Source organism: Xiphophorus hellerii, chromosome 10 (genome assembly GCF_003331165.1).
Source record: "Xiphophorus hellerii strain 12219 chromosome 10, Xiphophorus_hellerii-4.1, whole genome shotgun sequence".
Taxonomy (NCBI): Eukaryota; Metazoa; Chordata; class Actinopteri; order Cyprinodontiformes; family Poeciliidae; genus Xiphophorus; species Xiphophorus hellerii.
Window position 1 is genome coordinate 4,796,494 of NC_045681.1, and position 25,337 is coordinate 4,821,830.

A 25,337-nucleotide genomic window follows, 5' to 3' on the forward strand; every position below is an offset into this window, starting at 1 on the left:
GTGTGGCTTACCTTTGTCCTTCTTTTTTACATGTCCTGTCCAGTGGTTGCTGTTGTCTGTGTCAAAGCGAGATTTACCGTCACAAGCGAAGCATTACGGCTTTCCCATGATGCTCCACTTCACATGAAACTTTATTAGAAATTGCTTTGGGGACGTTGGGTGGTTCACCGTGTGCAAAGGCTGCAGTCCTCGACTCGGCTGTCCTGGGTTCGATTCCTGTTTTTTGTCAATTTACTGTTGAATACAGACCACTAGTGCTAAAAAAAGAGAAATGCTCTAGATCTATTTCAAATGTAATGGACACAGGAGAAAAGAAAGGGTGGGAGAGGAGCCTTTTCCTGTCCATTTACTGTATAACAAAGGCCACTACAGCCTAATAAAGACAGGGAGAAAGGTGTGGAAAAGATTTAAAGGGAAAGCAGGAAATAAGGGTGGAGGAGAGAAAGAAGCACAGAGAGATCACAAGTCAACACCCTTCAACTGTGCTACTAGACCTGCAGAAAGAGAGAAAAAACAAAACCAGCAACCAACAGCATATTGATGTATGATAATAATTATAACATCACTGAAAAGTACACAGTACAATTTAATAAAAATGTATTTAGTGGCAACTGCATCAAATGAGTGTCTTTGAAAAATGTCTGAATCTAAATATTTTCCATAAACTTCAACTCTCTGCTATCAAGTTTGGTCTCACATCCACCTTCAGGCTGATGCAGTTACCCAACAACGAGTTTCTGCTTGTGACCATTTACATGTTACTGGCATAAAAAAAAAATTGTTATGTTTTTCAAAACAAGATACTTAATTTTCCTGCCGTTCCCTGTGAGCACTTTTCACTTATCATATTCCAAACAGAATGACCTTGGCACACCAAACACACCACCTCTGTAAAAAAAACCCCAACATATTAAGGTTTTCTGTGAGTTTCTGCTTGATTCTGTTGTTAACATCAACATTCAGTTTTGCACCTCTTACAGGATGTGCATCATTGCTCTTTCCTCCCCGTTTAGCCTTCGGGATCTGTCTGCAGACTGTGATCTCTGCAGCAAAGGTAGAAAAAATATAACCAGTGCCTGCAACATTAACCTCTGATGCTGTGGGGCTAAATTTCTTAGCTGGCTGGACAGCTTTTCATTTTTAACTTTCCCAAACAGGTCTGACAAGCACGCAACCGTCAGGCAGCATTGGTTTAAAAAGATGCAACACTTTGAAGGCATTTTAGGACAAAACTGCCGGCAACTTTTGCAAATCTCCACGTTTGTGCTGATATGATTCATCTTCTCTCCCTGCCCTATCATGGCAGGGTTTTGTTTTTTTTTTCACTCTAACTGTGACCTTTTATACCAGCTATAAATGGCTTTGGCTTCGGGCGTGTTTTGATGACACTTCATACAAATTATGCTGTTTTTTAGGCTTGTTGAACTCCAAAATGGACTGTAGGTGTAGCTCCACTAGGAGAATGACTTTAATGGATATTGTTCATCCAACAAGAATGACTTCCTGGTTAGACTCTGCAGATTTCAAATATGTTCTTTAAATAATTTTGCAGCTAAAATAATTTGTATCCAGTATGTCTTAATGGAAATTTATTTTCCAGAACAACAAGGAGAATGTCAAATGAAAACACCTGAGTGTTTGAAAGACATTAAAAAAGTTAATGCAGATTTTACTCACTGTCAAAGGGTCAAGCTTTGTCATATTATGTAATAATCTTTAGAAATAATTAAGCGCAACTTTAAATTCAGCATAAATCGCCCTTGTTAAACAGAAAAAGAAAAGCCTTACATTTTATTATTATGGTAAAAAATGCAATTTCATCCTAGCTGAATTTTTATCCTATTTATCTATGGATAAATAATAAGCTCAGGTTTCATACTGTTCACTTTCAAAGCAGCAATATATTGAGTCAATTTGGTTCTATTCAGCTCAACTCAAGTTCTCAACAAAAATAATGTTATGGGACATTACAAGACAAACACATCCAACATATGAAATCCAATTCAAACTTCTTTCAAATCCATCTACTTCATTCCATTATATTTCCGTCATAGTAAATTCACTTTCTATGGAACAAAACACAAAGTGAGTACATGTAGCAATTGGAATCAATCGTGCTGTTAATGGCCTTTTCCAGTAAAGTGATGTTCTTAAATACAAAATCACTGAACCTATGGAAAGAATAACAGACAGAACCAGAAAGAGACACAGACAAACACCCGACTGAGCTGATTGTACTTTCTCTTAGGAAAAACAAAACAAAACAATAATTGGCAGCAATAGTTCTAACAAAGAGAAAAGAGATACAATTAAATACAGAATCGCTGAGTATGGAGGTGACGACAGTAATATCGCCATTCCTGGTATCATCCAAGAAAGTGACGTAGATGAAGAACTGAGCTAAGAGTTATTTCTTTAGGAAAGAAAAAATGAGTGATTGAGAGCAATGTCTCCATAAAAGGCCTCATCAAAGAAAGAGAGACAGTTAACACATTTAGCAAACTTCCTGAAAGTCAATGATAAAACGTATTAGAAGCTATTTTAAGATGGAGAACAGAGAGAGATAACCTCAAGAGCCGAGCAAAGAAAAGTGGCCATCACTCCTCCAGCTAAAGGCTCGAACCGCAAGCTTTATCAAAACAGGACTGGGTTTATTATAATTCCTAAAGATTCATCTGGTGCAATTGTTAAATCTTGTTTTAGCAAAAGGAAAACACTCATTTTAGAGTTTACTATTTTCACAAGGGAGCGTTTTTTTCTGGTCTGTGATGGGTTTACTCCTCTAAAACTCAGGTCTCCAACGAAATCTCAATCAAATCTTCCCAGAAAAAGCTCTTTGATATTTACCTCCTTCAGCAGCAAGACCTGCTGCAAGGCACAAATATGTTAACTATGTCTTGCACTTGTGGTTTCGATTGTCTCAGTCACAGCTGAATGTGTGGAAGGGCACCTTGAGGGTCGATGGAGGGCCGCTGCCCTTCCACAGGCTGACAGAGTCATTTGTCAAACGAGGAAGGCCATGAATTTACTTCACCCGCTGTCTTTCTCTGCATGTTTAACCCCCTGCGCCACACACACACACACCCGGACCGACACAGACACCCGGGTTTCCACACTGAGTCAGGGGTTCAGATGAAAAAAGAAGACAAAAACGAGAAGAAACGCTCTTCCTTTCCACACATGTGGGATGTAAATCAGCTGCTTCAGTCCCACCATATGGCTGTGACATTCTGCCTGTGCCAGCGCTCAGACAACAACCCGTCCCTCCAAATCTCCCGACTCTGTTGAGCAGGAACACATGGGTGTTAGCTACTGTACAACGTGACGCCTCGGTTCACCCTGGAGGTCACAGAACCACAAACAGACTGAGTTCCTGTGTTGTTTCGGAGGACGTCACCTGCAGGAAGCTTTTAAAGAAAGAAACTTCAGAATATGTTCACAAAAGATGGTAAAAAGTATTGGTTTTTTGACCTAATTTTCATTTCTTCCAAGGGCAATTTACAGTTTTCTTCCAGTTTTCAACTGGAAGAAAACCGACTTTGTCCAAGAGGTTCTTAGTGCGAAGAAGCCGAAAATTTTTATTTTTATTTATAATCCAAATGAATACTAATAACATATTTTCTTTTCTTACATTTTGGAAATTGTAAAATATCGAAAAGGCCTTAAAACAGAGCAATAATTTCAAGCTGCAATAATTTCTATGTTCTACAAGAACTATGGAGAGAGTGTATTATCACTCACGAGTAATGAGACCATCCCCACATCATCCCCAGCTAATATTAAAAATCTCATTTCCCTAACTGACATTCACTTTAATGATTGCTTCATTAAAATTACTCCGGAAATGGAAGCTCAATTTCCCTGCAATGCACAAAAAGGCAGAGGCCATTGGCAACTATTTTAATTTCTATTGATTGCATTTTTTCGGACTTTAATCCTCTAAATACAACTGAGGCTGCAAACGAGTCTAAAGACACTGGAAAAAATGGACACTGAAGTGACACACAGATCAATTTTTTTTGTTCCTTTTTTATTGATTTCAATAAAACCCAACAACAATCACAGAAACATTTCGCACTGTGGCGTGAGATGGTCTAAAAGGGCTTCTTTCTATTGAAAATAGAAGAAGAGAAAATACATTTTATATTTCTAAAGACTCCAGATTCTGGAGGAAGAGTGAGGAGGGGCAGAATCCATGTTGCTTGAGGTCCAGCAATGATTTAATTTGCTTTCATGGAGATACTTTAATTCTCCAGCAGGACTTTGCACCTGCTCACCCATCTAAATAAACTTCCTGATTTAACGACCAGTGGAAAGAGACTGGTCAGCAAACTGGCCTCACGTGAACTCCATTCATAAAATATTGTATTTAATATTGAAATACTTTGTTCATACTCAATTAATATGAGTTTGAAATTGAAATTAAGGAAATTTACATTGATATTTCAGTGATATGAGGTTGTATTTGTTTTCTCTTCGATGCTGCATGGTCTTCACATAAGATGTGCGAAACAGGGCCAGATCTCTGGTACCAGTACTGATACAGGCACTTATTTTTAAATCTAAGTTTGATAAAAATGTAAAGATCAAGATGTTGATCTTTACATTTTTGTGTTTTTTTTTCTCAGAATTATTTACTTCAAACCTTGGACAGAAATCGAGCAAAGTTTACAGATATCTAAAATGTGTTAGAAAGAGCTATTAAAATTACATTATTGACTTGGTATTGAGATCAATACAATAGTTTTCTTGCGTACCAACTTCTAGTATTTATTCAATTGACCTTTTAATTCATTTTTCTGTACAAATGGTTCTTAGTGGCTGTTAAGCTTTGACACAAACATGCTACTTCTTTTCTGATTCCATGTGTCTGGACATTTTTGGACTTCTGTTTTGTACTTAGTTATACCTGGTATGCAAATATTTTCCTCTACTCAGCTTTTTTATACGAGCCATAAAATTGAGGCTTTTTGTAGATTCACCCTCTAAAATAAAATAAAAAAAACTGTGACTTCCATATAAAATCACCCTAACCTGAATTATTGAAACTCTGCAAAAGCTTTAGATTAATACTCCAAAAGCTGATGGTGATCATGAAGAAAACACGCTGCTGTAAACTCAGTTCATTAGCAGATGCTTGACACTCAGAGGTTTTTTGTCACCTGGCTGCTAAGTGCTACATTAGCCACCTGCAGGTTGAGATGTATTGCTGTGATAGTGAGGTAGTAATCATTTCCTAACAAGGTTTTTATTCTCTGGACTCATCAGATTCAGGATTCAAGAATAAACTAAGAGACTAAACACAAAGGAACAAACTAACATGGCGACACCTTAGTAACAATGATAAACAGAAATGAAATGAACATGGAGAGACCTATAGAACAGAAATAACAAAATAATATCGTGACAACTTTCACTGTTCGATCTATAAAGTTCTTATTTCCTTCTCTGCCTCCAAATCGTCCTCAAAATTAGTCATAGGATCATTAATTAGACAACAAATACAAATAACAGCATCATAATCTTCCTCTTGGCATCTCTTTTTTAACAGTGTGTAGATTGTGAGTGGTCTTGCAGTAGTAATGATTTATGTGTTTTCATTTCTACAGTTTCCCTCATCAGTACGGACTCGACATCAACATAATATTAATGGTAATCTTTTTTGGTAATCTTCGCTGTTTATTAGCGATACCGGTTTTAAAACCCGAATAAAAAGGGTCTTAATGAAGCTTCAGATTAAAAATGAGTTTTATGGAAGTCGTTTGGGTTTTGATAGCCAGTGATTCTGGTTGGGTTATGAACGGTAAAGCCATTTAAAGCAGCTGATGATTTGCTAGATCTGTATTCCGACCAGGTTTCAGAGCAGCTTTGGGATGATGTATGATCGTCTCCAGATCCCCACCGCGTCCACTGTATCTCTGTAGCGTCATGTTTACTTAGCCCAAGGATCCCAGCACAAACGTGCATGGATAGTTAAACAGTATACAGTCCAGGTGTTGCTTAGCTGTGAGCAATTTAATCGGTTTATCCGCAGACAATGTGTTGTGAGGGCGTGTGTGTGTGTGTGTGTGTGTATATCGGTTTCCCTCGCAGCTTCCCAGCACAGAAACTCTGAGGAGAAGAAAGATGTTATATGCAGGGAAGTTTGCTTCATCTGTCTCAATGAGAGTGTGTTATGGATAGTCTGGGCAGAGTGAGCCTCCTGTGGAGGGATCAGTGGCTCAGAGAGGAGAGGAGGTGTACATGAATGCTGTGAAACACAGCAGGAGCTCTTCTTACACATGAGCTGGTGACCTTTTTTAGCTCTGCTCCATTTCACCACATAGAAGACGCTAAGTATTACATAACACTGAAGTGACATTATTCTGTACATTAACACCCCCACTCTTCCCATCTTCAGATTTAGTTCTGACAGATCAAACCTGCTCTTATTTCTAAGATTTCTTTTACTTTTCCAATGTAAGGTCTGCTGCTCCACATTGGGAAACATGCGACCTTCAGCTCCACTGCAGGTCGAAGGTACAGTTAGAGGTTAGGAATACAAAACAAAAAAACACATTTTCCTCCTGCTTACTGTTGTATTCATGTTTCCATGACTGCAGCTCAGTTGAGGCAAATTCAAGCCCCCATTTTACTCCCAAGTATTAAACAATTACTGATAATTTTATTGATAAGTATCCTATTCTTTGGCTAGTCTGCAACCTGTGACAGAGTGTTAGGATCATATTAAGAAAAATAAAATAAAATACAAACATTTACGAGAATATAGTCATATGACAATAAACTTCCTGTGTTATAAATAACACAAGAATAAGGTTGTAGAATTGCAAGAATAAAGTCATAATATTACAACTTTATTCTTGTGCGAATTTGTCGTGATATTATGACCTTATTCTTGTATTATTTCAACTTTATTCTTGTACTACTTTATTCCTGAATAAACTGAAGGGCATAAAACCCAAAGTAATGACAATCTGAACCTGATTACATTTCTTGTAAAAAGTTGATTCAGAAACATCTTCTAAAGATGTCAGCCAAAGTTAGGCGGTAATCAATGAGATTTTGAGAGAAGGTCTTATTGCAGAGAATGGAAAGTGATCAAAGTGATGGCAAGTCTTTAAAAACCAAACAAGAAGACCACTTGGAAACTCTGCAGCAAAATATCTCAACTAAACCAGGAGAAGCAGGGAAGACACCATGTCTTTGTTCTGTTCAAAGGTTAAAAAATAATCCACATTTGAAGGTTCACAAGTTAACGCGCTCTATTTCATTTTTCCATTCTCCATTTCAAGGGCACAAATGACAATGTCACTGTCTATTTGCCATTTCACAGGCTTGTTATGTGTGGAAAATGAAATCTTGAAATCTTGCCGTCATATTAAGGTTGCCCGGCAACAGGCAGAGACTCATTTCTCCTGATCAGGAGACAGTCCATTGTATCTGTTAGTAGATGTTTGTGTTTCCATGATGTAAATGTGGGGAAAAAACATGTTTTAAAATAAAAATAAAAATAAATTTGTTAAAGCGGATGCTAAGATTCTCCTTGCATCTTTTGAATCACATGAATTGTCCCATAATCAGACAGACAGACAGATGTTTATCACTGTTATTCTCTTTGCTCATTGTAAGTTTCCTTTTGGTGAAGTTTTTATTAAAGTCTCTTTCATCTGCATGCTTTCTGCATTTGGGTCGTCCTTAACAACCAAACATAACACTTGGGCAGTCAAACCTCATTTTAGATTAATAAGATCTGATCAGACCTGATAGCGGATGTGAACTCAATTAGACCGAATGCTGGCACTGAATCAAAAAGTGGCTAATGAAAATATCTGTAGCTGCTTATTACAGCCATTAGTTTTTGTTGCATTTTCCTGTTTAATATTACGGGTATACAGTACATCACACAGAAGGTGGACGAAACTAATATGATTCGTCATGGTTCTGAAATTTTTTATGTCACAAAAACGGATGTTTTTGCTCCAGTATAGAAGTATAATACTGAGCTACTCCTGTCCAAAGAGCCACAGGAACAATTTATGATTCCTAATCTGCAATATAAAAATATTGATATCATCAGTCTCATAAGATGATTACTTTCTGGCATTGAACAGGAAGAAACTGAAAATGTTTCTGTTATTTGACAGAAGTGCTGGTGTGTTCAGGCACAGGAGCCGGCAGTAAAAGTTGAATTAAAAACTTTTAACGCTGGTATTTTCTTCTAAACCCTCTGTCTAACTTATCAAGTGAACTCCACAGAGAAGTCTTCTTCACGGTACATGGAAATTAGAGGGAGACACCGGGGGTCATGCTGAGACAGATCGGAGCAAAGTAGAAGCAACCAGGCAGCACGAGGCGAAACCATCAGGGAGGCTGTAAAACAGCAGGAATGTTTTTTATAACCCACTGACAGGCACACAGATTGTTCTCGAAATATGTCAACATGGATGAGCGCCATTACTAGAACGCCCCCCCCCCCTCCAGTCGGAAGCGGTGGTGGGATCACAGTGATTTTTGCTCTACCTTGTAATAAAATCCTGCTGATGGACTGCGATGAGGTGAGAGATCATAATAATAAAAAAAATAAACGAGAATCAGGAACAACGAGTGCCGGAGACAATCCCTTCTGCTGCTCTCGAAAATGACTTTCATTGAATATCTCTGCTGTGGTGTTGCATTTATTGCATCACAGGGATATATAAAACCACAGAGAGTTTTGCCGAAACAAATCAACAGAAAATGTGTAAATATTAGGGAGAAAGCAGATAATGAAAGCATTCCATCAGGTCCTGGATTTTTTTTTAATCTTTTTACTTTTTCTGTTTAAGCCCATATTGGTGCCAGAGATGAAATTGTAGCAGGGATGGAAGGCAACACATCAGAGAAAAATCCACTATTGGTGGAAGAAAATTGTAGTTTATTGGAGGAAATAACAGAAACTTCGGGGCTGAGGGAAACAGACTACTGTTTGATGTCACGATAGTGAGATTTATGCTTTCCTCATTAAAAACCTTTCACCGTGTCTTCAGCTTTCCAGGAGAAAAAAGAATACATTTGCAGGAATTTGTATTTTGTTGATAGGACCAAAATGCAGACAATGAACTTAAACCTACAATTTTTGCCCTTGTTTTTATTAGAATCATAATCAACTAACTGAAGTCAAATGACCAAATTATTAAAAAAAAAAAAAAAGACCATCCAAGAAAAACATATCGGTATTAGAAATGGTGCTGTGGATACTTCAGTCTAAGAATTGAGAATTTGTTGTGTATTTACTTGTTATTGGATACCAAAATTCCCAGTCTTGCACACCCCTATTGTTAAGATGGCCCAGTCAAAGTCCTGACATAGCTTCAATTGAGAATCTGTAGTGATGCTTGGAAAGGAATGTTCACTCTCCATCCAGTCTGAGCTCCAGATATTTTGCAAAGGAGAAAAAGTGAAAAAAATCTTAAGATATAAAAAGCTTTACACTACTTTGTATTGACCCATCACATAAAAACTGACAAGTGCATCACAAGCTGACCTTCTTTGCAGAAGCAAACAAGATCAGATTTCTCCTTTGCAATCAGAGTCTGTTAGTAAGGGGTTAAAGCTCCCAGGCAGTTCCACATAAACCCACTTCATTTACCCCTTCAGTGCTCCCAAACAGCACCTATGACTCTCAGTTACAGGTAAGTGCGACTGAGTTTAATGGCCTTTCCACTGCAGCTGACTGTCGATGACTCGAGTTGGAGGGCAGGACGAAGGAAGGATGAAGGTTGGTTGAACTGGAAGAGAGAATTAAAATACCCGGAAAAATTGAAAAGGGGAGAGAAAAGAGAAAACGCAGTTGAAAGCGAGCGACGTGCCACTGCTCTGCAAAGCACCTGCAGTGACACTGAAAACCAGCTGAGAGTGCTCTGATTGATTTATGGTTTTGAATATTTTTCAGATCATTTTTAGTAATGGCAGCGCGGCGTACGGGTGTGTGCGCGCGCAGAGAGCATCGCAGGCAAAGGTAAACAACTGTAAAAGCAATTTCACAGCATCTGCGTAGAAGAGTGAGTTTTTGTATAACCGCAGGAGACACATACGTACAGTATGCTGTGGAATTATAACATTTTTAAGATTGCTGTATGGCGATGAAAAAAATAGAACCACAACAGAGGCTCACCGGGGAATCTCTAATCTGGGAAAAAACATCAAAGCTTTGAAGTACAAAACAGCCGAGGAAAGCCTCAAAACACACACGCTCCACATATCCACACACTACACTGCACTCAGTTTTAACATGTTTCAAATGAGAATGACCTGTGCTTGCAGTGTAAGCCCCTCCACTGCAGTTTCCTAAAAAGGGACCAGCATAATTACTGGTAAGACTGTTAAACTTCCAGTTAAAAGGAAAAGTTGTGTCTGCACAGTGCAGAAAAAAATATTATTTGGTTGTGTAACCAAATGTTTATATAATTTATTTGTAAAAAAAAAAACAACAACATCCATTTGGAATTTTATGAGTTTAATAGCCGACTGCTGCAGCAAAGCATCCTGAAGCCATGACAGTTTTCCCTGCTGCAATAATTTACTTGTATGTGGTTTATGCAAAACATATCTGTATCTATCTACAGATAATGTACCTTTTGGTTAATTTGTCCAAAGAACATCACACAAGATGTTCTCCCCCTTTTTCTTTCAGAATGAACTTGCTTAGACAGCCAGCTTAGTGTTGTAAAAATTCATAATGAAAATGAATATTCTGAGATATGTTAGAAAAAAACACAGGCTGCTGTAGGTTGCCTTAACTATTTTTCAACAAACAGAATATCGTATCCTGATATAATTGCTATTTAAAAGAGAGCGATAAATGTAAACTGACGTATGAAGCTAAGGTGAACAAAGAAAGGGAGAGACACTGGGAATAAAACAGCATCAAAACACAAGAAATCAGTTTTGAAAATGATTTCTTGAAAATTTCATGTTTTCTCGTTATTTTCTTCAGATTGTTTCATAATGCCAGCAAAGTCTTAGTGACACAATCCTGACAATGTCATTTTGACATAACTCAGCTCCTATATTATGTAGGAGGGGATGTATTGCTGTGTGTGTGTGTGTGTGTGGGGGGGGGGGGGGGGGGGGGGACAGATTGAAAACAAGAGAACAGAAAGAAAATGGCGGCTGAGGAGAACCTGCAGCCTTGCAGAGGTAATTTGGTTTCCTTTGCTACACAAGGACACTCCTTTGGAAACAGTGGGCAACTCCATTTAGTTGTGTCAAAGAAGCCAGCAGGCTTAGCAAGGATTAGACAGCAAGCACAAGAAAGCCGTCTGCCTTTAATAGGAACAAGCAGAGCAGCGAAACCGAGTCTCATCAGCATAAGGAAATTATAGGTCAGTTACAAAACACATTTTTTGGCCTTTGAACACATTTTCACAGGGCTTCAGCCTCCTTTTACAGATGAACAAAGCTCATATCTGGTCTCAGATGATACAAAGGAAACCTACACTGCAGGAACTGAGCTTCTGATTGTGGTCTATTTCATAACTTTATACATGACACATCAAATGTAAACGTTTTTTTGCAATATGCAGACTGTTAGTTATATCTACCTAAGTTACATCTCTCTAAGACAGAACTATTTGAATTGTTTGTTTCTCTTCTACCTTACAGACAGAAACACAGATATCATGAATGAGGAATTTTACAACCCAACAGAACAGAAATCGTTGTCTTTCTTGATTGTCTTAAATAATAACAAACATGATTTTAACTGTGGCATTGAAACAGAGTTGGACAGAAATGGAAAAAGAAATACAGTGAAACCTAAATCTCCACTTCTTCCTGTTCCTGTACTTGCTAATGTAAGCAGTGCAGCACAGCTAAACCATACAGGAAGTAGGAAATGCTTGGGTTACATTCTCATAAGCAATACTTATTCTTGATGTTTTATTTTTTTTATTTTTTGCCATTTAGGTAAATAATTATTGTGGTACTTGTTGACCATAAATTTTTAAAGAGAGACAAAACTGTTTTTGATGCTTATGTAAAGCATAGGGAATTATTAGCTTACGTACACATCACTATGGAAGTGTGAAGCATTGTACGACCCATCAAAAAAAGGTGGATACCTCTAGTGAGTGAGATAAGTGCCACAAAACTGCAACAGTAAAGTAGACAATGTGATATTAATGAAATGTAGTTTATTGTTCTATAAGCATATTCATGGCATTTATTTTAAGTATTGGTCTGGGACTCAGTAACAGCAATGGTCTTATATTAAAAGATACAGATCTGGATAGAGATGATTATGTTGTGAATCATATTTCATGAATCAAGATAAATCTTGGAGTGATTGCTTATGGGATGTTTTTTTGTTGAAAGAGTTATAAACGGATAAAAATAAGGTTTCAGGCTGTTTGTGTTGTCATTGTGCGTCTGTCTATCCACTACCAACCTGTGATGATTTGGTTACAACTAATTCTCAGTAATTTTGTAAGTTTGAAGCTAAAAGGTAGAGAAATCATTACTATAGACCAAGTCTGCTTGGTCTTAGGTGAAATGTTTATGCCTTTATTGCTATAATTTCATAATATATTGTGATTATATAAGTGAACCAGTTTTGCAGCAGGTAAGGTTTCTCCATTTATGACTTAGCTTGTGATAAGAAAACACATCCGCAAAGAATTAAGCCCAAACTTCTTGGATCATCATTTTAGACATATCTGAGAAAAACTTCCCATCATGTCAAAAGATTACATTCTGGCCAGCCTTCAGCCTTCCTCAGAGGCTAAAAAAATCCTTGGCAGAACTTTTGCCATTAGATTATAGAAGCGGCTCAAACCCCAACAGCGCCTAGAAGATTCAGTCATCTTTATTACGGGGAGCAGATCTGACACCTTTATGCTCAGAAAGACAAGGTCAGGTAAATAACACTGTGCTTAAACCCAAGCTGAACAAATCGCCGCGAGGGTAGCTGCATTGGAGCCCCAGCTGTGTGCAGTTCAAGGCCTCGCTGGTCAGGGTTTCCTCCCTCCTTCCAGTTCACGATGCCAGCAGCAAGGCGATCTTAGCCAACATGATGGATAAGAGCAGGAGGGGGATCTTTCAATCAATCTGTCATCCACAGTTCCTGTTTCATCTGCGGGAAGCACGACTGATGTTTCGGTCAATACTGTCACAGGGAGATGTATGTGTATGTTTCACCGTTTCTTCACGGGTTTTTATCTAGTGGGTACATGAACATGTCGGAAAGATTGGAAAGATAGTTTCTTATTTAGTTAGATGAAACTATGCGTAGTTAAACACGTGAGCTCATTATGTAGAATGTAAAATGGCAAAAATCTACTGCCTGGAAAAACCTGCTGACAGAACAAATCAGACAATACAAATGGCTCGCGAGGGTCACCTCTCCTGGTACTACACGCCTGTCTGTCTTCTCCAATTTAAATACCTAAAAAAACCCAAAAGAGTCTACAGGGTTGTGACCTTCTAAATAGCTGTAAAGATTCTCAAAACAGCATCTGCGGTTATATGGACCTTGGATCTTATCCCTCTTGTATCTCTAAATCAGTGGTGGCCAAAGTTGGTCCTCGAGGGCCTGCATCCTGCATCTTTTAGTTCTCTCTCTGGTGGTAGTCACATCCTTCTCAGCATGTCAATGTCCTTCTTAGGCCTTCTAATGAGCCATCATTTGATCCAGGTTCGTTAAACCAGGGAGGGAACTAAAACATGCAGGATGCCGGCTCTCGAGAACCGACTTTGGGCACCACTGCTCTAAATGCACTCAGATGAGGAAAAAGAGCAGAACTCGTTGAAATTCTTGCTTTTTCTTATCTATATCAAAGATAAACTTTTTACCGGTCCTTCTGTGCCAGTGACTTGTGAAACTACTAACAGTTCAATTTAAGTTACTGCCAGAAACTTTGATGAATTTAAAAGATAGACCAACACAAAGTAGTGCATATATTTTTTAAAGTTGTCCCATATTCACCCACATACTACATGTCAGTACTGCACAAAAATTCAGTCTGATCTGTATCAGTCCATTGGCTGTATGATTCGGGTTTGACTCCATCCACCTTCCCAACAGCTGACCTCCTTCCCTGTCCTGTCCACTCAATACTACACAATAAAACACATGGTTGTAATAAAGTATGATAAAGTTTAAATGGTATGAATATTCCTGAAGGTACTGCAGCTCCACATAAAATGTAATTAATGTTTTAAAGTATTTATAGGCCTAACACTTACAAGTCAACTCAACAAGGAGAAACCACCCACTTATCGCTCATTAGCTTTTGGTGATTTAACTGAGCTGTCAATTAATCTTGACAAGTAGTGGGCACACTCCCTATACAATAACTAGGCATTGTAATAGAGGGCTCATTATGCGTAACATGATGTTCCAGATGGTTTGTACCACCAAACCCATCTGGGAGGTCAGCCTTTGAAACAGTTTGGGAAAGAGCATGCAGGCTTCAATCTGCTCGCTCCAAGAAGCGGTGAATCATCTGTCTGTCACTGCTGACGGCTAACAAAAGCTGCTAATAAATCATATCCTCACCAACTTCTGTCTGCAGAAAAGCAAAAGCTTCTTCTGTAAATCTCCAAGACATTCGGGAATATTCTCTGCTCCTTTGTCAATAAAGAAATCGAGCTTGATGCAACTGATGCAACGCCACTGAAATCTTTTGTGGCAAAAGTTGACAAATCTGCAGCTGTGAGTTAAAGGTGGCAGACTGGTTGGTAAGAAACCTGTCCTGTGAAGTGTTTGGTTTTAGATAAGAACCAACTAAAAAGATGTGTATCAATTGCTACACACTGAAACCTCGCGTTGCATACCGCTGCTGAAACCTTACAGTTTACACAGATGTCTGGGGCATCTAAAGAACCAGGTTGTTCTGCACACATGGCTAGATTTCAGTTTTGGTTCACAGTTGCTAATCTGCTTTACTTTATTAAATAAAACTTAATGTCAGATTCAAAAACTGTCAATTGCTCTCATTACTTCAAACTTCATTAAAACAAAGTAAGCAGGACTCTTATGATTACTGAATGTGTACATGTAATTTTTTTTCAACCAAAATGCCCAAATGAATGGCATTTGGCAAGTTCTATCACACATTAAATATTCCTGTTACTTTACTGTGTTACTTTACCCGTGTTTTATGAATTGCATGTATACTGGGATGAAGAGTGTAAAACCTACAGCCTGTTTCTGTGCATGATGTCTTTGTCTCATCATCGGAGTAGCACCATGATTGCCCCCTAGTGGTCAGATAATTATTAGCTGGATTAGTCAGAAAATACAGTTGAAAGCTGATGTTTTCACACTATAAAAAGACCGAAAACCATCTGTGCACAATCTGACATCAAATCTGACTAAACCGTTCATGTTTTATCTCAGTCAAGATTACAAAAAATATTTCTATTTTCTAAATGCTTTGATTGGTGAATAAGTTTGGGAAAGCATAAATTATCTTACCATGGCTTTGTTAGGTTTTCTGGTTCATTTGTAACATTTGGATTTATTGAAGGGCCACTTGTAGATATTTTTGACATATTGTAAAAATCAAAAGATATCAGACAAGATATAAGGGGGTAACACAACCCTCGTTCTGTTCAGGAAGGAGAAGGATTCTATGTCTTGCAATTTTGATTTAAACTATATTTATCAACCCCAAAACAAAAGTTAAAGATCTTGTGAAGATGCTTGCTGAAACTGTTAAAAAATGTATGTATTGTGTGACCATCAAGTTTCCTCTGTTGGTCCAACTCCCCAGACAAGTCAGCCATTTTGAGCATTCAGATTCTAGCTAATTATCTCCTAAGTTTGCCTCTCCTGTTGATCTTAATTAAATTCAGTTTAATTACAAAGCACCAACTCAAAACAAATATCATTGCTTGGCACTTTGCAAAAATAATTAAATCCAATCAGACAGACAAATTCAGATACAATCCAATATAATCACAAGCAGTGCAGACGAGTTCAGTTTATTATTCGAATTTGTAAAGAAGGTTTTCTAAGTAAGCCCAGGAGATTGCATCATGTCACAGACTTGCAGCAATCACTCCTTCAGAAAGATGTTCGTCCACATAGTAAAGTAATGAAATAAAAAAAGTCCAATTGAAAACCTGGTACAGCAGCAAAGAGCTAATTGCTACTTGAAAGTAAGACAGTTTAGTGATGATCTAACCAGAATGTGCTGATTTTCTCCCTCTCTGTGTCGTTTTTAGACCAAACAGGTTTCCGATTATTTTATGACCAGAAATATGATAAATTTTTCAAATAAAAAAAGACACCTACAAACTGAGGAAATATGTCGCAATTTTTAACGAGTTTCTTTTTCTTTTTTCAAGAAAAACCAATCTATTAACCTTATGTAGCTTTGCACTTACAGCCTCATTTTCAGTTTGGGTGGTGTTTGTACTGGTCTGAGCTTCTGCTGTTTGGGTTCCACTGTGGGGTATAAATTACTGTTTGAGAGCACAGAGGGCCAGACCTGCAGCCACTGGAGTTAACGACACTGAGTGAAATATCCACAGCGAAGTAGACCACACCAGTACTCAGTCAGGTGATTTATTCTGCAGCTGCAAATGTGGACATTAATCAAATACCTCCAGAAAATATCAAATCCACTGGAGAAAAACACATGGAAGTGCTTTACTGTTAAGGTACTTCACTTTTACCTTATTATTTTTTGGAATTTAACATCAATTAACGCTTCATATTATTTTTGTATTTAAATAATAAAGATAAGTAAAAAAAAAAAAATCACACTCTCTGCTTGAAGTGCACAGAACTTCAGACTCGGTCCAGATTGTACTTTTGAAGAATGAAAGTGTTGCAGTGGCTTTCATAAAGAGGATGTTTGTTTTTTTTGTTTGTTTCTCTGCAACAGGAAACACAATTTACTGACTCCAAAATCTATTATCCTGCAGCCCAACCTTATTATTGCACTGACTGTTATTACTCAATACCTGTAGCATGGGCTTTTCTGTGGCTCTGATAACACTCCGCTACTTTCATCACACAATAAAGGGAGATCTAATGCTCTCAACACACAATCAACTGCCTCATGATTGTACCCAATTTCTTTTTATCTCGTGTGCAATTTAAGATGATAGTTTGATTCATAAGCTATGACTCAACTTCCTATTTATCCAGCATATGTCCTGCTGTGTGGAGAGTCTGCCTTTTTGTAGAGGTGCTTGAAGGAATTTGTGATAATGGCGCCGTAAAAGTGGTGCACAGTTTGTTTTTATTATTTTATTGTTGCTATAACTGCTGTGTTCTTTTTGTTCTTTTCTTTCCACATAAGCTTTGCAACGCGTTTAAAAAGTATTCACCCGTCTGAGGTGTCTGACTCAATTTATTGTTTTTATGAATCAATCATAATGAACAAAATTGGGCTTTCATAACAAAAAAATGTCTGATTGTCTGATTCTCCCTCGCAAAACTGTTCAAGCTGATGGCTTTACCCAAACTGCAGAGGACATTCAATGCCTTACAGATTTTTCAGTATCCATCCCCTGACTTATACATTTGTAGTCATGCTGTAATTGTAGCCAGGAATGCTGACGAGCCACTGACTGGACCTTCCAGACACATGTGCCTTTATACTACAATCAGTAGAGACACTTGTCGCACTTATGTGATCTCCCTTCCAGTCATTGTGAAACTAGTAGCACCAATTGACTGGAACTCTGTTGAATTACGTCAGTGAATACTTATTTTGTAGCCTCTGTGTTTAACTATTTCGTGTCCTTTAAAGTTGTTATTTAGTTCTATTGGAGGTACATTCCTTATTTTACTCTTGTGTTTGGTGGTATTTCGCTCTAATGTTACTGAATGTTCAGATAAAATGTGTTGGATGCCATAGTGGGGTTTTGTTCTGCTGTAATTGTTCAAAGGTCTGTGAGAACTTTTCATCTCTGCTGAAAATTCATGTCACCAGCAGAGATGAAAGGTCAGACCGCTACTGGGAGGTGTACCAGGGAGAAACATTAATGAGCAACATTATCCCTTACCCACTGTCTTCAGTGCAAACAAACCATGGTGTGCAAACAGCCAAGGTTACTGCTGGATTCCTTTATTTTGTATTGGGGGCTTCGCTCAGGTCACGCAATACATTTTTCAAGGCCATGGATTTCTCAAATGAAACTAGGATTCCTTTTTTTTAATCTTTATCCAGCCAAACGAGATAGAAGGGCTTTGTGTGTTATATATCCTGTTTTGAAAGGTGTCTATATAGTAAGGTGTGTGCATTGTATTATGTGGAAACAGATTGATTCTTTTGTTGTGTAGCTGTTTTCAGATTCTGAGGAGTAATTATGACTTCTTCCTGTATTTGTTATGGAAAGTAAACATGCACAAACAAAACATAAAATAATGAAAATGTAACAACTGTGAAGCAGCAGAGATACACTTTCATACTGAGGAAACCACCGAACTAAAAAAAGTCCAGTCTGGTGGTACATTCACAACTATACCTGTTGTGTGATTTCTCTGCAGAAGTTTCCTGCTTTCTCTTACTCTAATTCAGTTAAGTCTTTATCTCTCCTTTGGCTGTTTAGGACGGTTTTCAGGCTCTAACTTGGTTTTCATCTCTTTTGGTTCATGTTTTGGGCATTTGCTGTATCTTTCTGGGATGAGACCCAGGTCCCTCCCGATTCCTGGCAGTCAGAATGTGGCAGATGTCTAAATTCACACCATACATAGAGCTACTCAGGCATGGAAAATAAAATTACTCCATTTGGTCCGGATACTAGAGGGGATTTCTGGAAAAGTTGCAAATTTAAAAGTATCACTGCCCCGTTGCTGATGCTACCGTTTCCTGGCTGTGATATGAATTTGTAATCCCATATGAATCCCAGATTCCAATTCTCTCACATTCACTTGGAGGCTGGATTTTAAATGTTGGGTTAAAAGTTATATTCTATTCTATGTACTTTTAGGGAGACACAGTTATGCTGACATGCACTGTCTGGACACTTTATTAGGAACATCTGGGAGCTGCTCCTGTAGGCTTCAGAACTATTTCTCAAACATTTTGGTCCACAATTGCATGACAGAATATTACAAATGCTGCATATTAGTTCATGGGATGTGAATTTTTTGTTCCACAACATCCCAAAGTTCTCTACTGGGTTTCAATTTACTGAATGAGATTTGATTATTTGTAATATTCCATCATTAGTTTTTAAATGAGAAGTTATTCCAAACACTGAAATGTGCTCTCGAACAGAAAATTGTGCATTTTTCAAAATAATATGTTCACTTACGACAAATAGTTGCATCTATCCATAAGAAGAAGAAGAGAAAGATTTGGTAAACTGTACCTCCAGGAAATCTTCCGGCTCATTTTCAGGCAGGATTTGAAGTCCTGATGAAACCACTTGCAGTATCCTGCAAGTCCCAACTCATTCATCTCACACCCAGCACAGAGCCGTCCAGCTGATGTGGCTTGTGTTGGCTGTTTCACTGTGTCTCCACATGTAGGCCAAGGCGTGGGGACGCTGCAGCACCTGAGGCAGGAGGCAGAGTGATGCAGATGATTAATGCTGGCAGGGCAGAGTTGATACATGACAAACAAACAAACAGGCCGCCCAGTTGCTGTTCTGAGGAAGTGCCGACTGGCTCGTGCCATCTGTTGTGTGAATAACTTTGCCTCCGTATGCTTGTTGGCATCAATAAGACATGAGGACACGGAGAGAGGGACAGCTCTTTGATTTTTAAATAAGTCTCCTCCACATTGTGTGCATACGAGCTGCATAAAAACACCGCAGCAGTTGGATTTGCACATGGATTCCTAAATAAACAGGTGTCGTTTAAAACGGCTATTGCAATGCATGAAGCGAGCAAAATGCATAATCAGTCACTGCATTCATGAAACAAAGGTATTTAATTTGTTTTACAGGTTTTAATTTTAGTTAGTTAATGATTTATGGGTCTGTAAGGCTTCACGGATTTGAAGTAAAAGGTTTTACAGCTAAAAGGCTGGACAAATTGCACCCTCTGGCGGTCAAAGCAAAGAAAACATCTATTTTAAAATAATGTGGGAAAAAAAAACGGTTCTGCACATCTTCCATTAACATTTCACCTTTGGAAATGTCTGGTGATACGCAGCTTTGTTTTTACCAGAACAAAAACTTCTAATTAACCTGCTCACCAATTGTTCTTGTTCATATGTTTCAAATTGTTGACTTGCCTCAAAGCAATGTTTAGTTATCCTCCATTAACTCATGAAACCAACTGTTTTTTTCCCCGCTTTTATGACATCTTTTTAACAAAAAAGCATCATCAAAAGACATTTTTTTCTGCATTTAATCTGATTATCTTATTTTGATCAATATTAACAGTGAACTCTCTTTTTAGTTTCTAAATTGAGTGGATATTTGTTTCATATATATTAATGTTTAGATGTTTGAATAAAAAATAGTCACTTCCAAGTTTCTTTTATACATTTTTTTTTATTTTAAAAGAAATACTGATTATCTCATTCCCAACCTGACTTGACCAATAATACAGATTTATCACAAACAGATTGCCACAAATGAAAAGAGCATTACAAAAAAACTAAACAAAACTAAAGTCCAAATCCAGACCTCACCGGCAGTTTTTTTACGTGGCGTTTCAACACAAAGACACTGAGTTTTCTAATACAGGCAGTTTATGCAGCAGTTTCTTCCGGACATTCTCTCATAGTCACAATGTAACACATGTAATGCTTCGAAAGTTCAGATTTTAGTGAAAAAAACTTAGACAGGCGCTCAAAAAATACGAACAAATGAAGACAGACGGCTTAATTTTGGTCCCAAACAACCAGAAGGAGGTCAAGAAGAGCCCAAATAAAGAGTTAATATTTAGTACCAAATAATACAGGTGTTTTAGTTGGTCCAATAATAAAAAATAGATTGTTAAAAAGTTAGTTATCTAAGCAAAAAGATTGGTTTGAACCAATCAAACTGGTTTGTTTTGACAACTTTACTGAGCAGTCTTGTCCCGTTGACAGAGCCTGCTCTTTCAGTTAAAATGGAAAAAAAGGCTTTAAACTCTAAACAATAATTAACACATCTGAGTAAACCTCAATAAACATTAACAGTATCTTACATATTTATAATAGTGTGAAGGGAGAAGATTAATTGCACATAATCGTTCGTTAAAATGTAAAATGAAACTGAATAGCACAACAAAATGGCACAGTTATTAAAACCACATAATTGTACATTTACATTTTTTAGTTTTTTTACATATGAGGATTTTTTTAAAACAAAAAACAAGGAATAAAAATGTAATAAAAGCTGCAAAGAAGAGTAAAAAATAAACAGATTAACAGAGAGTGTGTACAGTTTTAAAATAAACCCTTGCTCTTCTTCAGGTTCTGCTGCTTCCAGTTTGGCAGGGAGTTGAACTCGAATCGACTCATCTCGAAAAGCGTCTTGCAGGAAAACAAACGGGACACAGAAATCAGAACATGGTTCTCTTACTTACACACACATTAAGCACAGTGGGGGTGTCATACCTTAAAGTCCTGGTCTGACAGGTAGTCCTCCAGCCGCAACGGGTCCACGCCCTCCGGCAGAGGCTTACTGCTCAGCTCCTCGATGGAGTACTGCTGCTTGCTCAGTTTGGACAGAGCTTCTTTCACCAGGATCACTTTGCTCTTAGAGCTTCCAGTCTGCATTTTGTTAAAACACACACACACGGCAACATTTAATATAAAACATTCATTTACACAAGAGGATGATAATGATGAGGAAGTATTTGTTAGTGACCGTAGAAGTGATGCTGGTGTTTTTTTCCCAGTATGGGAAGATGTTTGTGAAGGTGAGAGGCTCTAAGCCTGCGAGGACCAGGTAGGCCCGAGGGGGGCGCCGGGGATTCTTCTCTGGAAATCAGCAGAAAAATAACAATTGAAATGTTAATTTTGGTTTAAAAGTGTATTAAGTTTTATTATCTTGAGCCAAAACCAATTTTTATTATCTGCTGACAAAAACAAAACTTAAACAAAACCAAATAAAATCAGCCCTTTTGTTTGGAAAGGGAACTTTATGCCAGGAAAAAATGGATGACTTCTGCATTTCCTTCTCCACATTTTGGCACATTACAGTTAAATATTCACTTGAACAAAAGGGCCAAAATGCACGTGTGTGTCAGCTTTAACCTTTGCAGTACTGCAGCACGGTTTCCATGGCGCACTTCCTCTCACTGTCCCAGCGCATCTTTGCAGATCCGGTGCTCTGGGTGTCGTCCGGCTGCCAGCCCTGCCACAGATACACCTCCATGCGGTTGTCCAGGAGAAACAAGGCTGACGAAGAAATGACATGAGAACAAAAACATAAGATGGACTCCAGCAGAAACAGATAACGGTTAAAAACAGCTGCTGTAAAGAAAGTACATGACAGTCAGATTAGGAATAACTTTAAGAAGTAAAGTTACAGAGCTCCCAGGTTTAATGTTACAAAGAATGTTCCTGTTTGTCTTTCTAATAATTGCTCCTCCATTATGGAGGAATGTGACCAATCCTGTTTGTGGTTCCTGAGAGTTAACACAAACACCAATGACTAAAGAGAAGTAGCACCAGGAGAAACAACCTACTAAAATACAGAAAATAAAGACTTGTTTATGATTTAAAAATGTAGAAATATCTCTGGAAGTCCTTTTCAACATAAGATCAATTTCATCTCTAACTAGTCAAAATGTTAATTTAAAATATCTCAAATAGAAAATCTGTCTAAAGAAATCTCTGAATAGTTTGGAGATATCTAAAAATTTATTTTCCCTAGTCAAACTTATGGCTACAGATATCTCTAATTAAATTTGACCTAGACATTATTTAATTCGATATGTTGAATCAATTAATCAGATAAAAATAATTAGCACATTTTGCAGATTTTTCATAATTAACTAATCTCAATTAATCCAATTAATTGTTACAGATCTACAGTATACAGTATATCTCCCACCTAAAAATACATTTAAAATATCTTTAATTAGAAATATGACTATTCAAAACAAAAACTGATATGTTAAATTTACTTTATGACTAGTCAGTTTATTTGTTGACATCTGAAATATATGTTTCAGAGAGTCAGTAATTAATTGCAGACATCTTGAATCAACCATATAAATTAATGGTAAATCTGACATCGTTTATACTAGTCAGAACATAATTAAAGATATCTGAATTTACCAATACATCTATTCATGAACCAATTTCAGATATCTGGATCGTTAAGTGTGGTGAAGCTGATTTTATGTTAAAACAGCCTGCCATACCTATGTGCAGTGGAACTGTTGGAGCGTTACCTGGCTGCTGTGCGGAGTAGAGGATCTCCTGCAGGAAGGGCATCGCCATGACGCCCTCCGTCACCCTGGCCGGGTACAGCTGCTCCTCCCATCCGAACATCCCAAAGCTGGCGCTCAGCCGGAACAGGCGGGGTGTGTAGTTGTACTTTCCAGGATCTTGATAACAAACACACCATCACCGATGATGTCTTCCATTTAGCACATTGCTAACTCCCCACCAGCACACCAATATCCCCCCCTTACCTTCCAGCATACAGTCGTAAGCCTTCTTGTCCTGCGGGCCTAAAGCCTTCAAAACCTCTGCAGGCTCAGAGCCTTCCTCCACCTCCTCCACCTTCAACTTACTGCTGCTGTTCAGTCCCAGCTCTGAGGGACACCTGAAGGAGAGACAAACCTATGAGTTCCCTTCAGGAGACAGTGAGGCTGTGAAAACCTTTCAGTTTCATCCCAAATCCTACCTCTGCTTCAGTTTGTCTGCTGCTCTTTTGGCCACCTGCTTGGCGTCTGCATGGGCTTTGCATCCGTGCCACAAGTAGAGGAGAGCTTTCTGAGCGTTAAGCAGCACCAGGCTGGCACGAGAACGCAGGCTGGCATGCTCACACGCCACCTCCACCAGGGAGGCCTCCACCACAGCCTCGCCGCGCACGCAAAACAGCCTCCAACCACCTGGATGCAGCAAGCAGAGGGTGTTACTGCAGTCAGGATATGGGAGTTCAACGAAGAGCTTCCTGGGTGTTTTTATGCAAAAGTTCAGCAAAATAGGAATAGTTGTTAGTCCTTCAAAATGTAAAACACAAAAGTTCACAATGAACTACAACTGTGAGTTTTATATATGAAACTTGCATTAAACCAGGGGATGGAAGTAAAGGCAAAAAACAAGGAAAGAACAAAAAAAAATGAATAAAGGGAAAAAAGTACACAAGGAGGGAAGAAGCTATAGATTAGAGGAAAGAGCAACATGAGAAACGAATAAAGGACATGAGGGAGAAAAAAAGGATGCAAAGGAAGCAAGGACAGGAGAAAGAAGGAAAGCAAGAATACAAGGGAAAAAGGATGAAAGGAGATGAGGGAGAAAGAACAGATGAATGAAGGAAGGTGAAAATAAAGGACCCATGGAATATCGGAAGAAAACAAGGACATGAGGAAGGAAGGATAGATGGATGGAAGGAGCGAAGCGAGGCAAGAGGGACATGAGCATGGAAGTAGGGACACAAGGGAGGAAGAAAGGATTTGTGCAGAAAAGAAAGAATATGAGCAATGAAGGGAGGAACAAAGTAAAGACAGGAAGAAATAAACAAGGAGGAGAGAAGGACAATGCAAGAATGTATGCAAAAAAAGGAAAGATGGAAGAAGGGAAAATGATGTTGAAAAGAAAAGAAAGAAAGGAAGCAAAGGAACAACAGTAGAAGTTGAGGACAGTAAGGAAACAAGGAAGGAAAAACACGAAGGAGGAAAGAAAGAAAGGATAAATGAATGGAGAAAGTAAGAATACCAGAACATCATTTTCCACTCTATTTTATTTTTGCAAACTGATCCCAACTGGAAAAATCCTAAACTCAAACGATGTTGTTGTCATTGTGAGCAGGAGCCCTGTTAGCATCAGGAAGTGACCCGTTTGTACCTGAGCTGCTGGAAGCGTCGTCTCTGCTGCCCTTGTGGACGATCAATCCTCCCTGGAAGAGCTGCAGGAAACATGGCGGCTCCTTACCCTGAGTCACCAACACCTGCGCCGGCCAATCAGAAACAAGCAGATGGAAGTCTGAACTTTTCAGAGGAGGAGGCATCAAGTGTTTGGATGTTTTTATTGACAGTTAGTGATGAGCTGACCTGTGACCCCCGGTGGCTGCCCAGCTCCACGGTCATCAGGGCTGACGTTCCTTTCTCGCTGGCGCTGGAGTGCCGGCCTTGCCAGAAAAAACACGCCGTCCTCTCTCTGCCAGGAGCCGCTGTGCTCAGTTCTCCGGGTTTCTGCCGCTTCCCAACTGAGACGAGTCAGAAAATCCAGTGTGACCCGGTGAATCACACGCCCTGCTTTCCCTTCTGATGGTTCGAC

General features: G+C 38.5%; 1 protein-coding gene across 1 annotated transcript in view; it reads right to left on the minus strand.

Annotated features, from left to right (window-relative positions):
- Positions 1-20,425: 20,425 nt before the first annotated feature.
- LOC116727140 (supervillin-like) overlaps positions 20,426-25,337 on the minus strand; it is a 52,477-nt gene continuing 47,565 nt past the window's right edge. Inside the window, exons 21-29 of the mRNA XM_032574336.1 lie at positions 25,112-25,266; positions 24,906-25,008; positions 23,743-23,950; positions 23,528-23,661; positions 23,285-23,440; positions 22,140-22,283; positions 21,751-21,863; positions 21,498-21,653; positions 20,426-21,413 (exon numbers count right to left, since the gene is read on the minus strand). Coding sequence (XP_032430227.1) covers positions 21,327-21,413; positions 21,498-21,653; positions 21,751-21,863; positions 22,140-22,283; positions 23,285-23,440; positions 23,528-23,661; positions 23,743-23,950; positions 24,906-25,008; positions 25,112-25,266 — 1,256 coding nt within the window. The 3' untranslated portion in view covers positions 20,426-21,326. The remainder of the gene's footprint in view (positions 21,414-21,497; positions 21,654-21,750; positions 21,864-22,139; positions 22,284-23,284; positions 23,441-23,527; positions 23,662-23,742; positions 23,951-24,905; positions 25,009-25,111; positions 25,267-25,337) is intronic.